We start from the raw sequence: 15,805 nt of genomic DNA, 5'->3' as shown, positions 1-15,805 counted from the left end.
GTCAAACTGTACCTTTGTTAATATTTGTGACACTGTCCTGGCTGGAAAAGAGATTTTTCACACAGCACAAACTTTCATCATTATCAAACATCTATAATATTTATTTTTGGGCAAAGCTGCCTGGTGTCAGATGTTTTTGGCTGCTGAAAGTGACTTTATCTTCAAAATGTAAAAACAGGAGAGGTGGGGCATATATTTAGAGATTCAGACCGTCAACAGAGATCATCTCTTCCTTTCATTTGTATTACTGGATCAGGATTTCTTTCCTTTCCTCTTCGTTTAAATCTGTCAGTTTTGATTTTCCAAAATCAGCTCAGGAAACAGTTGAATTAATTAGCATTAGATTAACTGACATAATTAGAGCTGTTCAGATTACATTTTTATTGTCATCAGATTTTTCATAAAAATTTAAGAAATACTGTAGTTATGATTTTTTAAAGTTCATCTCTAATATATACCCACTGCTCGTGTACTGTAGTATGTGAAACCTAAGCATACATCTTTTCTAAGTAGAGAACAGATTCTTAGTGAGAGATTGTGTACTGTTCATTCTAACAAGAAGTTTACAATTAAGTTGTAAAGGCCCAGTTCTTCCTTTCTTTTGCTTCTCGGAAAGGCACAACAAATTAGGTTACTAACTTTTCAGAACTCCCAAAACGTTTGTTATATTATTTGTTAATAATATATCCGGCGGCTAGTTTAATGGGGGGGTATTCCTGTATGGTTCTCAGCATATTGAACTGTTGATAAGAATAGATAACATTTTTTAGACCATGACTAGAGACCAAAGTATTTTGACTTAAAAGAAAGTCCTAATCAGGATATGCAGAGGTTACAATGACCGATAAACCCAGAAAAAAGTTTTGGAAGGCAGTTTGTTCCAGTTTTCTTTGCAATTACTTGTAAGAAACACCTCCCCTCTTTGACCCTCACCTTCATAATGCTGTTTCAATGTTTCCACCCACATTTAAGCCATATTCTAGATGTATAATTGGCTGGCCTTGCAAGGGAAATGGAAATCCTTAATTAAATAACCTAAAAAAATGCGTGGTGTGAAGCTAAATTCCCAAAATATTTTGCAGCCGTCTGCTTGTGTCCTTGGATGTCCTTGAAATGTTAGGATACAAACAAGAAACCTGCCTTCTCTTAGCTAAACACATTATTGAGCAGTTCACTTGTCAGTAAAACTCTGAACAGCTTGATGAAATATCCCAAAAGTAGGTCCTGTGAGGGGATAAAATAAAATATGAATCAAGACAAGAACAAATGAATTATTAGAATTAAACATTCAAGTGAAATTATGAAACACCCAAATAACCAGTGTGATATGTTGGCGTAAACAGCAGCGCTGTATAAGCTGCTGGTTCTGGGGGGAAGGAAGGAAGGACTTCTATTGTTGATAAGATGTTGGACCAGAGCCATCTTCACTGCAGCCAGTGGAAACACTTTCTTACAGAGCACGAGACAAAAAGAACACAAAGCAGAAATTTTGCTGCTTGTAATTTAGCACAGGTTTTAACCATACACATTTATATTGAAGGAATTACTTTTGGATTTGAGTTACTTTACTTTAAAGTTACTTTCAACAATTCAACATTTTTATATATTTTTTATACTCCAACTTCAGGTATGTACTCAGTGTTGGAGTGTTTGGGGTGTGTGTGTCTGTATTGTTCTCATTCGCTTTATATGTTTAAAAGTCTGTGATTTTTTTTTCTTGGCTGCTTTCAATGTTCATCTTAATACAAAATAAAAGCATTGAACAAAAGGAATTAAAGGACAGCAAGAGGGAGAGAGTGAGGCTGGGAAGACATGTGTTAGAGTTTAGTCTGTGCCGCTGGAGCCTCAATATGATGAAGTTGTGACTGTGGACAGCAGCACGGTAAGCTGCCTCTGCTCCAACTAAGATTTTAATATGAGAGATGTTGTACAGGTTCCTACGGCTTTTACTAATCTTAATTGATCATTCCTAGACATTAAACCTTGAAATCTGTGAGTTTTTTTATATTTTTTTGTGGTCGATGCGAGTTGACCATGTTGACTGAAGTAGACTGTTTAGCAAGATATTAAGACGGCTGCAGAAGAACCTCCCATCCACAGTAACTAAGATGATTTAGGTCTTTTCTCTGTGTGCCCAAATTAAACACATCACTTCTCTCCTCACAGGAAGTTATTAATTTAACCTGAAGAGCAGCATACAAATGTCTGTGTATAGATGTTCAGGTGCATGTTTGTTTAAACTTTGTGAGCTGCTTTCTTATACTTGCATCATACATACAAGGGGCTCTAGCAATTCGGCTTAACTATACTGTTTATTTATATGACGTGTGTGCATACATATGTGTGTGTGTGTATGTGTGTGTTTGTGTGTCTGTGCGCGTGTGCGTGCGTGTGTGTGTAAAGTTAACAGGGGACAGGATATCAGGGTCAGGAGACCACTCCTAACCGTGTTAACTGTTTTGTCACATTGAGGAATGGCCATCATGTGAAACTGTTTATAGGCAGACCAGTGGAGTCATGAGACTCCACTAATGGTCTACAATAGGGACTTTAAGAGGTGTGTGTGTGTGTGTGTGTGTGTGTGTGTGTGTGTGTGTGTGTGTGTGTGTGTGTGTGTGTGTGTGTGTGTGTGTGTGTGTGTGTGTGTGTGTGTGTGTGTGTGTGTGAGTGTGTCAGTCAGTCAATCAGTCAATTTTGCAGATGCTAAATGTTTGTTTACATTACAGCATTAACACAAACCCTCATTCTGTATTAAGATGTAACTAAGAAGTAACTGGAGCTTGTGCTCTAAAGTATCTATCTATCTAACATAATGATCTGTGCAAGAGTTTAGATTGACATTACAGACATTAATTAATTGTCCAACTGTGTGTGTGTGTGTGTGTGTGTGTGTGTGTGTGTGTGTGTGTGTGTGTGTGTGTGTGTGTGTGTGTTTGTGTTTGTGTTTGTCCAGAGGGAAAACCGTCGTCTTCAAGAAGCCAGTATGCGACTGGAACAGGAGAATGACGACTTGGCCCATGAACTGGTCACCAGCAAGATTGCCCTTCGGAACGACCTTGACCAGGTAGCATAGCAACTCCACAATATAGTAGTATTTGTTCCTAACTGCCAACAATAGTTGTTTTGTACATAGAGCATAAAGCATACACTCCAAATGCATATTTGAAATATTAAATAAAAGGGTCTCTCTCTCTCTCTCTCTCTCTCTCTCTCTCTGTGTGTGTGTGTGTGCACACGTGTGTGTGCGTGTGCGTGCGTGTGTGTGTGTGCGCACTCAGGCAGAAGATAAGGCCGATGTTCTGAACAAAGAGCTGCTGAGCACCAAGCAACGTCTGGTGGAGACGGAGGAGGAGAAGAGACGACAGGAGGAGGAGACTGCTCAGGTAACATCTGCACTCTGTTCACCCTAACCTCGTTAAGCTCAGCGTAAATGAACTACAGGCCTTTTTGCTCAATTGGCTTAATGATCTCTGCAGTGAAAGCTTTGTTTATTATACTGTAGTTTGTTATTAAAACACAGAAATGTGACCAATTGTTTATGAAGCAACACAGCATGTGTCTACTCTACTGTGCTTAATGAATATAATTACTTAAATAAATATACAGTCACCCTGTTACAACAGAATACGTATTCTGGTAATTAGAGCAGAAATCCAATAGAACTATAAAATAAGTACTATATAGATAATACTATATTAATATAATTACCATGTAAATGATACTCTGTAGTTTTGTATTTAGTGTTGATCAACAGCGCAATCAAACCCCCAACGGAATTCATGGCTTCTTATTTTGTTTAACATTTAGGGCATTTTTAAAGCTCAACTTTCAGTCTAACACAACCTTTTCTGTGAATGGTGATTACTATTGATCACCAAAGTGGCCAATATTGGTAAATTTTTTGTTATAATTATGCCTAAAAGGAGATTGATGCAGTATACCATTTAACTACAGTTGCATAATAACTTCTGCACAGTGGATGTGTGAATTTTACTAATTCTTACCAAGGCTATTTTATCACCCTGGCAAATGTATAACATGATGTTATAGTGTTATATCAGCTCACCCTCCTCATTAATGTACGATATACATTTTTGCCATCTTGTTTGGTTCCCCTCCCAGCTGAAGGAAGTGTTCAGGAGGGAGCTAGAAAAAGCAGAGCTGGAGATCAAGAAAACCACAGCGATCATAGCTGAATACAAACAGGTTGGACAGTTTTAATGACTTCAATTTCATCTGCTGTTTTTAAAATGGAAAAAAAGTTGCCATCCACATTTACTTTTCGTATAATATTCACACTTTATTTTTGTGAGCACTTTGCAGTGCAGTGTTCTGTAAATATAGGTCATATTATTAGTAGTAACAGTAATAACGTTTATACTCTCATTAAAAATAGCATATCTGTGTCATTCTGACTGTATTATTATTATTGTTTTAATTTTATTTGTATAATGTATGCTATATCCCTCACTGCTACACTAACTGTTTACATAGAGTAACAGGGTAATACAAATTGAACTACGTACCAGGTGAAGCCCAAATAACAGATTGTTTTTCTTGAATATGTCAAGATATGTGTGTGAAAAGAGTTTTGATGGAGTTAAAAAATGAAGTGATTCAAATGTGTCCTCTCTGTATTAAATCCGATATTACTCTCCGTGTTTCAGATCTGCTCCCAGCTGAGCACCAGGCTGGAAAAACAGCAGGCGGCAACAAAAGAAGAGCTGGACATCGTCAGGGTGAGATCAAACTGTTAATGCATAGCTGCTATAGAAGGTAGCAGATGCAAGTTAGTGAGACTTTCAATCTCTTAACACCACAATATGTTGCATCAGAGAACAAGGTAATTTGCAGAACTGTTCTGTCTTTCAGTCCAGTTAAGACAAATCTAGGTTGGTACATTATCACATTATCACACCCATATAGAACCCGATTGCACAAATGATCCCACGCCGCTCATTGCCCACAGGCAATGGTAACATGACACTAAGGCAGTCATGAGCAGTTATTTGAAAGATTTACTGTCATTTACATTTTTATAATAAATATGTGACTTGTAAGAGATCTAGAGAAACCTAATTCAGAGATAAACAATCTAAATGTATAAATGTGCTTTGATTCACTGCTACAGCATGTTAGCTTTGGCTGAACTGTGCATTACGTTTTTGTACGCAACAGAGATGTTGGTTGTAGATGGCAGGGTGGAGCTGTGCATGTAGTGTGATGAAACTGGATTAAACTTTCCCTTGAGCAATGAGTACATGGCAGGAATAATCTATTCTAACCATAACCCTACCTGTGAGGTCCTAGGCACCGTGATAAAGTCAATCAAAGGAAAAGATGGATCACATACTCCTAGTCCACATGGACAAAATATCCATCCACTGTTTTGATCACAAGGTCTTGATCAGGGTATAATGCTCTCGCAAAGGTGAAACCCTAAATAAATAAAGTGCATCAGAACAAAAAGTGTGTGATTGGTTTGCCTGTAACAAATACAGTATAAACAACAAATATTATTTTTCACCTACTGCATAACAATGAAGTATTCTAACAGGAGAACACATCTGGTGTACACCAGATGTGTTCTCCTGCTTTAGCACAGCACTTATTTGAAGCATACTTTCTACCTGATCTCACATACGTGTGTTTCTGTGCCCGTGCAGAGTAAAGTATTGGGCTGTGACCACTGTAGAGACCTGTTCACAACCCTGGGGTCCCTCCAGTCTGCGTCCCCCGGCAGGGACAAGACATCCACCGAGCCACTGGACGAGGAGAAGGACGGACTGAAGGAGCAGCTGAGGCACCTGGAGCTGGAGCTGGCACAGACCAAACTGCAACTGGTGGAGGCCAAGTGCCGCATCCAGGTCCGAAGCACTAGGGAGAGACAGTGATATCATATAGTAATAGCTGTCTATAGAAGTACTCTGTAGGAAATACATAGAATAAGTAAAACTGTCATAAGGATCTGAGTCCGTATCACAAAGAAAAAACTGTGGAGAATTGTATTTGTCGGTATTATTAACATAACTGAGTTTACTGCACATTCAGTGCTTTATTACCCTATAACTTAGCTAACTATAGCTTAGTCCGAAACACCAAACCCAAACCATGCCATGCTAGCTGCTCTGTTAGGCTTAATTTTTGAGCTAAATGCTAACGTCAACATGCTAACAGTGACAATGTTAAACTTCATGACCCGAAAAACATAACATAATAAAGACATAATAAATAACACAGATGGGATGTGACATTTAGAAGGATACGCCAAGAAGACAGACCATTATGTGTATTAATACACAGGTGCATTGAAAAGACTGTTGCTAGTTTGGCTGCTAATTTAAATTGTCAGTTGTCATTAACTGCTCATGTGTGATTGGAGATATGTTCAGTAGGTGCACGGTCCGCATAGCACATGACATGAAACAGTGTTTTGCTGACTCCTTGTCTCTGTGCAGGAGCTCGAGCACCAGCGGGGAGTCCTGATGAACGAGATCCAGGCGGCCAAGAACTCGTGGTTCAGCAAGACTCTGGGCTCCCTGAAGAGCTCTACCTCCTCTTCCTCCAGCTCCACATCCCAGACCCCGTCCTCACCAAAGGAGGGCCCCGCGTAGACCACCCTCCCTTCCATCTCTCCTTCCCCCTGCGGGATGCACACTAGACCCGAGGAACACAAGTTGAAGAAACAAGCAGTGGAGAAATGCAGTATTCCTTTTATTCATCCAGTGGCAATGCGGAGCTTGACAGCTTCTTGGACTGAAAATAGCTGATAAGTTAAGGGAGGAAACAGGCAAAGGACTGGACCTGCCACCTGTCTTTCACTTAATGTTTACGTTTGAGTGAACTAAAAAAAAATGTCTGTTTACCTTCTCTGCTTCACAGGGGATGAGACAGGTGACGGTCAACCATCAGTGAGGCTTGAAGTTGATTTAGAGTTCAGTGGTCGTTGCTGACACTTTGAGTTCCCATAATAAGAAAGCTGAATTAACATACACAATGGCATCCCTCATGTAGGTGAATAATGTAGCTCCACCTTGTGGTCAGACATTGCTATTGCAGAGTTGTAGTCATTTTTTTCTGTGTGAGATTATGTTTTTAGGGAGATTAAGTCTCACAATTTGGACAATAGTTCTAATGTTAGTGATTGAGCTACATATGCAGCGATATTATACGTTCACTGCATAGAAATATAGTGATCTATATTAACCATCTTCAGCGCAGCAAAGCCACAGCACTCTGAAAAAGGAATACTGCATTGAGTCTTAAACAAGAACAACACAAAAAGTTGAATTTCTTTATAGTAATATAACGTAAACAATGTTGTCATATAAATATGTATAACTAATTATTGATTTTTGTAATAATCTTGTACAGTTCTTTAAGAGAAGAAAACCCAAGGAAAAGTTATTTGTTCATTTTCTTTCTTTTTTTTTTACCGTTTGGAATTTGAATGTCATCTCTCTAGATGTTGACGTAAGCACAGTGTGTGATCGAGCCGGTGGAGTCCAAACGCTGGAGAACCAAGGTGACAACCTGCAGAGATCTTAATGTGTTTAATTTCACTGCTGTTTCTTCAGTCATGGGTTGAACTGACTCACGGTGTGTAATATCACCTTAAAATGTACTGATTGGATTTAATTTAAAATCACAGTTCCAGCTCAGGCCTGTAATTGGCATTTTCCTTTTCTGTCACTACATGCAGATTTCAAGCATGCAGCCGTCTTTTTGTGAATAGCTATGATCAGAAACGGGCACTTTTGCCTTTCTATGTCTGTTCCATCCTTTTTATACTTTTAATGATTTATTTGGAATTAGTATAACACAATGCCACACAAGTCTCCTAAAAGGTACATGCTAGAGTACACATTAACCTTAGTTTTACATTTTCAGTTTTGAAATGTTTTTAACTGTCTCTGGTGTCGGCATTATAGTTGGAGATGTCAGGGCTCGGGATTTTCTGGCATTTGTTATTTTTACAGATGGAAATAAATGGCTTCCACAGAGCCAGAAAATCCATCACAGTAATCATGCAGTCAGCACATTAAAGTAGGTAACTCTATAGTACAGTATATGCTCTAAAGTCTCCGTTACATAGCACAATTCATCCCTAAATAAACGCCTAGCATAACATTAATAAGCAAGATTAGGGTGCAATTTTCCCACATCATTGCCAAACCGTCCTAAGGCCATTTGCACAGCTGCGCCAACACCTTCTTTGTCAGGTTAACACAACACACTTTTTAATTAATACTTTACGCAATGAGAACAGCTTGTAGATCACTAAATCTTCCCTGTGTCCATGGTGGACTGTTGGCTGTGTTTCTCAGTGCTAACACATTAGTAAAAACTGCATGGATTTATACGAGCCAATTACTACTGTAGTATCTTGAAAGTGGGAACTTAAATCCGGTCTAAAGCTAAATAGTAAAAGATCTTGAAGGATATAAAGTTAAATTTAGTTTTCTTTAAGTTTTCTGTAAATTCAGCCTTGACAAATTAATGTCTCATTTACTGGATATTTACTTGGCACTGCTAGCTAAAAAGTTCAAACTTAATTCACAAGCTTTATTGATTTTGAAAGAATATAAAAAAAAAGTACAAGTGCTGGCTGGTTGCCAGTATAAGTGTAAGGACCACAGCCAGTGATTTACAGTAAGGACACAAGTATTATTTTGCCGACTGTGTACTAAGTTGACAAATATAATTGGCCAAAAGGTCTGTTTAGCTTTAACATGCATGCTAGTGCTGTGTTAGCAGGTGGAAAGCTGCAGTGTAGGTGCCAAATGTGCTGCTTTATTCTCCCCTCTGGTTGTCACTGTAATCAGCCTTTGGACTCTGACCAAGCCCATGTGTACTTGTTTGTGTGTGAGTGTGTTTTTGGATGTGTGTGTGAGTATACATGTGTGTTCTGCAATGTGGTTCAAGTTGAAATGGTTCCTTCTTCACGTGGCTGCCTTTTTTGTTGATGACTGAAGCCGTTGGCTGATGACAGAAAAGCCATCTGACAGTTTGAAAAAGTCTGAGAGAGTCAGCTGTGCCATAAGAGCCCCCCCTCTTCTCCGTCCCCAGTGGTCTTCCTCCGTGCTCCCAACGACCTGAAACAACCATGTCATCTGATCCTATTGACAGATCTGCTGAATATCATTTTCAGCAGCCTGTTTGACACATTTCCACCAGGAGCCTCCCAGTACGACCACTGAGCAGCTCGACTGGAGGAAATGCGTCAATATCATGGAAAAGTAGAAAAAGGAAGCTGACTATCATTGATTCCCAGGTGTGTGTTTTGCATTTCCAGGACATTCCTTCACTATCGTGCATCATTCTTGTTGGTCACACCTGTGACAGTTACAAAGTCATACAACCAGTTTAATGTAAACTGTGGCCAAGTTGGAGAGAGCTCTTCGTCTTTTATGTGCACTAACACAACATCAATATTTTAAACACTATTTCAAGATGTGCGTTTGTTTAAAAGTTATCCTGAGCACAGAGCATAATTATTTTTTAACTGATGATTATTGTTGCTGAGAGGACAGCCGCCAATTTAATATACACTCTAATTCACTTCATTTCAATGATGCAAAAGCAGGCGACCAGTCTGATTAGAGGTGTGATGTGTGTTGTGTAGTTTACAGTTTGCTGTAACACCACAGTCTTGTTACACAGAGAGGGACTGCTCCTCAGCTGGTCCGACTCTAACACTGTTTGCTGTACAGTAACTGTCTGACCTGCATTAATAAATTTCAGTTTTTCTGTTCATGCACTTTGAAATTTTATTGAACAACAAAATACTGACTGATTATTCATTTTAGGATTGATAAAGGATCTACATAGGAAGTTTCAAAGTTCTACATGACACCCTGTCCTTATTGTCACTGACTCAACTAGAAGCACAACAATAAACATGATTCTATCTGCTAATACAAACCTCTGAGAAACTTGAAAAAACATATTCCCAAAGCCTGATGAAACAAAAAAAATGAAAAACTTCGATGGCAGTTTGGTATTAGCATGGTTGGTGTCCGAACTGCAAATACTGTACAGGCATTTGGTTTGTACCAGGATGAATAATGGTTAAACTGTTATTAGCAAAATCTATAGTATGTTCAACCTGTTATTCCATATTGATGCTTTCCTTCAATAATGGCTATTTTACCATAGATACAATTTTTTTATTATTTGTATTGTATCAAATGTATTATTTACATTTGAAATAGTTTTGGCCCAAAAAAAATAATAATAAAATGATTAAAATCCCAATCAAGCTTATGTGGCAGGAGACTCCAAACTTTTAAACAGTAGTGTAAATATGAAGTATTGTTGGGTTATGCTTTACATTATTAGAAAGTCTCCGTTTCAGTTAAATCAGATTTGGTACATACAAAATCAACTGTATAATATTTCTATAATCATGGAGTAATGTGGTAAAGGCCCCATGACTGGCAGTTAAGTCTAAATCAACAATAATATTACCAATACAATTGATTCAGGTAACTAAAAATGAGCTATACACTGTTTGCATCTGGTTTAAACTGCTGACCGACTGTTATGAATATGGAACATGATAATAGCTAATTTAGGCATTTATCTATTATCTGGTGATACTACAAGGCTAGAAATGGGGTAGCCATCTTTGATCTGACATCAACCCGACAACATCTGCTGTGCTAATCCTTAGTATCCTTTGGTTTCAATGTTGCTCTTTCTGTCACTGAGCTCATCGAAGTAACTATCAGCGGCGCGAAGCATCTGGATGACAGCGGTGAGTAGCAGGATGTCACAATTCAGGTCCAACTCAAACTCTTTGCTGTAGTTCTTCACCGGAACAACACAGGACATTGGCACACCGAGCCGAGCACTGACCTCCTGCATCTGGATCACAAGAGATTCAGATGAGCCATTTTATTCTTTTTTTGACACCAAAAGACAAAGAATTGCATTAATTAAAAAAGGTTAATTATGTAACATTTTTGTATTGCAGTAGGTTATTATCCATTGCAATTCAATGACAACATACAGTATACCCGATCCTATACTGTACACAAGATAAGAGACAACTTAAGTTAAATGAAATTTAGATTTCATGTTGCTGTGTGGCTTATGTCATTCCATCAAGGTCACTAAGTATCAAAAATTCAAACAAGCTTTTTTTGCAATCCTACAATTTAAAGTTGATCTCACCATCTCCTCAATGTAGCCGCTCTTATAAATGTTCCTAACGTCCTGTGAGACAAAAGAGCAGGCTTCATCCACTTTAGTCAGCAGGATCAGCTGAGGAATCCCTGGAAACAAAAAAAATAAAATAAACTGTCTCCATCTCTACAATTCTGTGCATCTACTGTATTCCATTCAAATTTCTATTTTTTCGTTTTATTTTAGCTTTAATTGTTTTGTGATAGGTGTTCTGATCTGTTGTAGAATGTTCTGTACATGAGCATTAGTATGAACTGCAGTACTATGTTAGCAGTCCTTGCATGTTTTAATGGTTTGTGAATATTAAACAACATTGGTATCAAAATATGTGTATTGACCATACACTGACTGTATACATGAATTTGAGTGTATTTTTATGTAGAGTTAATGACTTTTATCAGATGACATTTTACTCCGTGAGGTCTGAGGATTAAGTACGTTAGATTCATTTTCACTAACCCATCGAGTTGACCTTTCTGCGGATAGCTTCCAGCTTCAGCTCCAGCTTTGTGGGCATGATGGAGACCTTGCAGGCGTCAGTGACATAGACCACACAGTGGATCTCATCCTTGAGCCCTGGAGACTTGCGATAGCCGCTGGCCTCCGGATGCAGAGGAGCAGAAGGATTGAACTGAGCCATACAGGTGAAAGAAAAGGACAGTTTGTTACAGAACAGAGCTACAACCAAATGATTGCATTGTCATGTGTTTGTTTATTATCCTGCTGAATGTAACAAAATGCTCTACCTGATAACTGTCTGGCAGATGGCCTTTGAGGATGCTGATGATGTCATCAATGTCAAGCCCAGCCCCCGTGTTTTCCTCCAATCCCATGGTATCACAAAAGATGATTGGCAGAGGTTTTCCTCCTCGTCCAGCTTTCACAGAGTAGGTGCGAAACTGTCAGGTAAGGAGTTAAGGTAAGTAATGGAGTTTATCGTACAAAATGTAGATGTTCAAAATTAGTCATGACGCAAATTGTAATTTGTAGAATTAACAACAAAACACTTTTTTTTTAAACTTGCATAAGTAGGACTGCCAATGCATACACAAAGAGAGCTGCTGTCAATCAGTTAGTAAGTGCAGCTATTAACATTTTCATTAGCAGTCAAAACCACACTTGTGATACTTTATGTTGGTGAAACTGCTCAACATATACTGTTAACTTGTTATGCCAGACCTAAAGACCTGCCTCAACAAGTCTGCAGCCATGCTAGTGGCTTTGTGAGGCTGTACTTAGGCACAATGGTGCTTTGAGCCAATTGATAGATAAAAAGCACAGCTAAAGCTGATGAGAATGTCAGTTGTTGTGCTGGTTTTTATTACTTATAATTTATTAAAAATGTATTCTGACTTGATGAAGGCACAAGAGTAAAGAGTCAAGGGACCACCAGTAGTATTACAATGGTAGTAATGGTGTATTAGTGTTGCTTATTTTTGGCTGAATAGGGGTTAAAAAACAGATACATTTTACAATGATATGAACTGTAAAGAGGTTGATGGAGCATAAGCTTGAAACTAACCTTTGTGGTGAGGCTGGTGGTAGAACTGCCAGCGATGGCCTGGTTGCTGACGTGGCCTCTGAATACAGAGTTTATAGAATTGAAAAAGCTGGACTTTCCAGCTCCAACTGGTCCAATGAGCAGAACACGAACCTGGGGCACAGAGCTGATCATGGGGCAGTAGAGCTTAATACCGTCCATCAACTCTGTTCTCTTCCTGATGAAACAAAAGCCGTTTTAAAACATCAAATTATAGTTATTTAGTCATTATTATTTAATTAGTATTTTTTGAAAAGTATGACATGGTGCAATATACTGTAACATATTAAAGAGTAGTACAGTAATAGCATTATATGATGGAAGGGGTGCCCCATCCAGCTTACTCAGTTTCCCAGACCATCGGCCTCCATGGCTTCTCAAATTCTGGGATCTCTGTTAAAGAGAAAAAAAACAAGAAAACAATACCTAATTTTCTTCAAATATCATCCAGCCATTCAATTTTAAATCTGTTAAATTGTAAACATTTACACATTTTGAAGTCTTTTGAAGTTATGAAATGAAGTGATCATGTAATTAAATCTAAAACAAAGAATCCCTTAGACAAGCTCATTTTTTACTTTTGTTTGTAAGCTAAAACCACTGCCTTGTTCGTTTCCTTACTTTGCCCAACATAATAAATTGAGATTTCAGACACTTATAGTTCATAATTTTTTGCACTACTGGTTGTTATTATTAGTCAATGAGAGGTGAAAAGAAACTAGAGCTATCTGCTATTTAACTAGAGCTAGCCTGTTCAGACCGGGTGTCTTGTATCCACATAAATCCAGACATGTATCCAGGTTTACTTTTACAGAAAAGTCTGGTTTCCGGTACCCAAATAGATGGCGTAGATGTATATTGTTTTTGTTCTGGCAGCACTTCAACAAAATACAGCTAATTAACAATTTCATTGAGCTGTTGTGTAAAGTGCATTAATCATTTATTAAAAAATGGGAAACAAAATGCTTTTGTTTATAGGTTCAGAACTCAATCAGGCTTGTCTTGTGCTTGATAAGATACAATCTGTTTGAAACATGTTTTTTTTGTTGTTGAGAAAACTTACCCTCGACTTCATAGACTTCACACTCAGCCAGGTTGAGGTCATTGCCATGCATTTCTGCAGCATTTAAATTGTAATAATTTCCTGGATTGCTATAGACTACTGGTTTGCTTCCATGGACAAGAACAAATGTTTCTCCAAAATATGGACCAGAGTTAGATATCATTCTCACTGCGTTAGCAGGAATAGTGACTGGATACTTGATGAGCTTTTCTCCACTGAAGGTGAAAAGAAAGGCCTGGTCATCGGGCACATACTGTCCAGATTGACTGAAAGGTTGTTTGGTGTAGCCTCCAAACACATAACCAGAGGCGTTGTAGCCCACAGACACTGTGGGACAGCAGTTGTCACATCGTTGGTGAAAGGCTGCACCGGTGAAACCATGGATGCTGGCCTTGTACAGCAGCTGGAGTTTGACTCTTCCCAGCTGGGAGCAGATAGTTTTCTGCTGGCTATTGGTTAACATGGAGTTCATAGTGGACAGCTGGTCTGCTGAAGTTCCTGAATGGGGCGCCTGGAGCCTTTTAAGTGTCTGAACACAGAACAAAAACAGTTGCATTAAAGATAAATGCTGTTTTGGGTTTTAGCAGTGTATCTAATTTCGAATTAATTGACCCAAGGGGTAAAGTGATATTATCTCTGTCTTATGTACAAAATTCTACATGGACTGGCTCCTCATGTATTGAGCCAGTTTGTAAACGCAGTACCAAATGCTTACAGATCCACAAGGAGTGCAGCAAGAGGTGACTGCATTGTTCCGTTGAGGAAAAGTGCATTTGGCCAAACAGTTTTTGCAGTCAGGGCTGCTCGTGAATGGTACCTCATTCCAACTCACATTAGGAATTTTAAAACTTATGTTTTTTTTAAATTTAATTTAAAGAAATGGCTAACAGGTAATCAGGACTGTCAACATTACATGTAGTTACAAAATCTTGCTGCTATCTTGTCTTTCCTGTCCTGCCTGTTTGTGTCACTTGTGCTACGCCTATGAGGTTGTTGGACTGACAGTGTGGCTTGTGTGTGTTGGTGTTGATGTTGATATTGGCCAACTGTTTTTATTTATATGCTTGATCATTTCTTTTTACATTTATAGTCAATTTTACTTGTATTGGACTAAACTTCTATGTACTATTATAATCCTTTTAGGTGTGACATTGTACGATCTGTCCAGGGACAGCATATGTAAAACAGCCTTTTGGCTAATTCTGGCACACTGTACATTTTTTTATGTATTATTAGTGTGCATTGTTCCTGTTAAATAAACCTGAAATAAATAAATAAGTGGATCCAACTAGTATAATTCAGGTTCCAAGTTAAGACAATAAACAGCAATAAACATTGTATAAATAATAATAATAATAATAATAATGATTGCAGTAATTAGTATTGCTAGTATTGTCTCAGTCTTCTATAGCCTACTTATAACATGTTCTGTTGACACTGAGCTGGGTGATTTAACTCTTCAGAGGCCATATTTTAGTACTTTCGTTTTGCTCATAAAACCTAGGGTAAAATTCAGTTGACAAAATACGCACGTGTCTACAGAGCATTCCAATAAAAAAATGTATAATTGTATTGGCATAATTTTGCTTAGGCTACATTTAGTTTGGAAAAAACGCCCACATTAAACAGATCAGACTCCAGATTAAATTGACTAATCGTCAGTCATATTGGCTACGCAACAATTAACCAGCGCCTGTGCGCAAAATCTAATTGGCATCAGTTGTAAAATATTGGTAAGTTGAAATAGCCTACCTCACAGCTGTTTTGGTCGGCAACAACTTCATAATTAAATCTGGCAAAAGTATGACAAATAATAATGCAGCTTTACCTCTTTCTTTGAAAAAAGGCAGGGAAAACCAAAACGCAGCTGAATCACTTTTCAGGAAGATGAAGGTGCGCTGCGCATCGGCAGCTGATGCAGCAGACAGGCCTGAATAAAACCGGAACTACTAGGGTGTTGCCTTCAAAATAAGATTGTGTAAAAAAATCCTACAAAAAAGGTTTTTAATCTG

The 15,805-nt window shown here is 38.3% G+C and overlaps 2 protein-coding genes across 4 annotated transcripts in view; one reads left to right on the top strand and one right to left on the bottom strand.

Annotated features, from left to right (window-relative positions):
• rabgap1l (RAB GTPase activating protein 1-like) overlaps positions 1–9,760 on the top strand; it is a 144,961-nt gene extending 135,201 nt beyond the window's left edge. For both annotated transcript variants that reach the window (XM_028588557.1, XM_028588558.1), the window contains 6 exons: positions 2,954–3,064; positions 3,279–3,383; positions 4,123–4,206; positions 4,668–4,739; positions 5,667–5,867; positions 6,459–9,760. In XM_028588557.1, the coding sequence (XP_028444358.1) occupies positions 2,954–3,064; positions 3,279–3,383; positions 4,123–4,206; positions 4,668–4,739; positions 5,667–5,867; positions 6,459–6,614 (729 nt within the window). In that variant the 3' untranslated portion in view covers positions 6,615–9,760. The remainder of the gene's footprint in view (positions 1–2,953; positions 3,065–3,278; positions 3,384–4,122; positions 4,207–4,667; positions 4,740–5,666; positions 5,868–6,458) is intronic.
• Positions 9,761–10,112: 352 nt separating this feature from the next.
• Positions 10,113–15,709, bottom strand: LOC114561907 (interferon-induced protein 44-like). 2 transcript variants are annotated; one of them, XM_028588066.1, is made up of 8 exons: positions 15,622–15,709; positions 13,794–14,322; positions 13,075–13,123; positions 12,713–12,908; positions 11,937–12,089; positions 11,650–11,821; positions 11,179–11,279; positions 10,113–10,869 (listed from the first exon to the last, which is right to left on the bottom strand). In XM_028588066.1, exons 2-8 carry the CDS (start codon positions 14,263–14,265, stop codon positions 10,672–10,674), a joined length of 1,341 nt encoding a protein of 446 aa, XP_028443867.1. In that variant the 5' UTR covers positions 14,266–14,322; positions 15,622–15,709; the 3' UTR covers positions 10,113–10,671. The 2 variants fall into 2 exon arrangements, with proteins under 2 accessions (XP_028443867.1, XP_028443868.1); XM_028588067.1 differs by having other exon boundaries at positions 15,546–15,624.
• Positions 15,710–15,805: the final 96 nt, after the last annotated feature.

This window comes from Perca flavescens, chromosome 9 (assembly GCF_004354835.1).
Source record: "Perca flavescens isolate YP-PL-M2 chromosome 9, PFLA_1.0, whole genome shotgun sequence".
Lineage (NCBI taxonomy): Eukaryota > Metazoa > Chordata > Actinopteri > Perciformes > Percidae > Perca > Perca flavescens.
The sequence above is the reverse complement of the archived record's forward strand: the minus strand, read 5'-3'. Positions and strand labels throughout refer to the sequence as shown.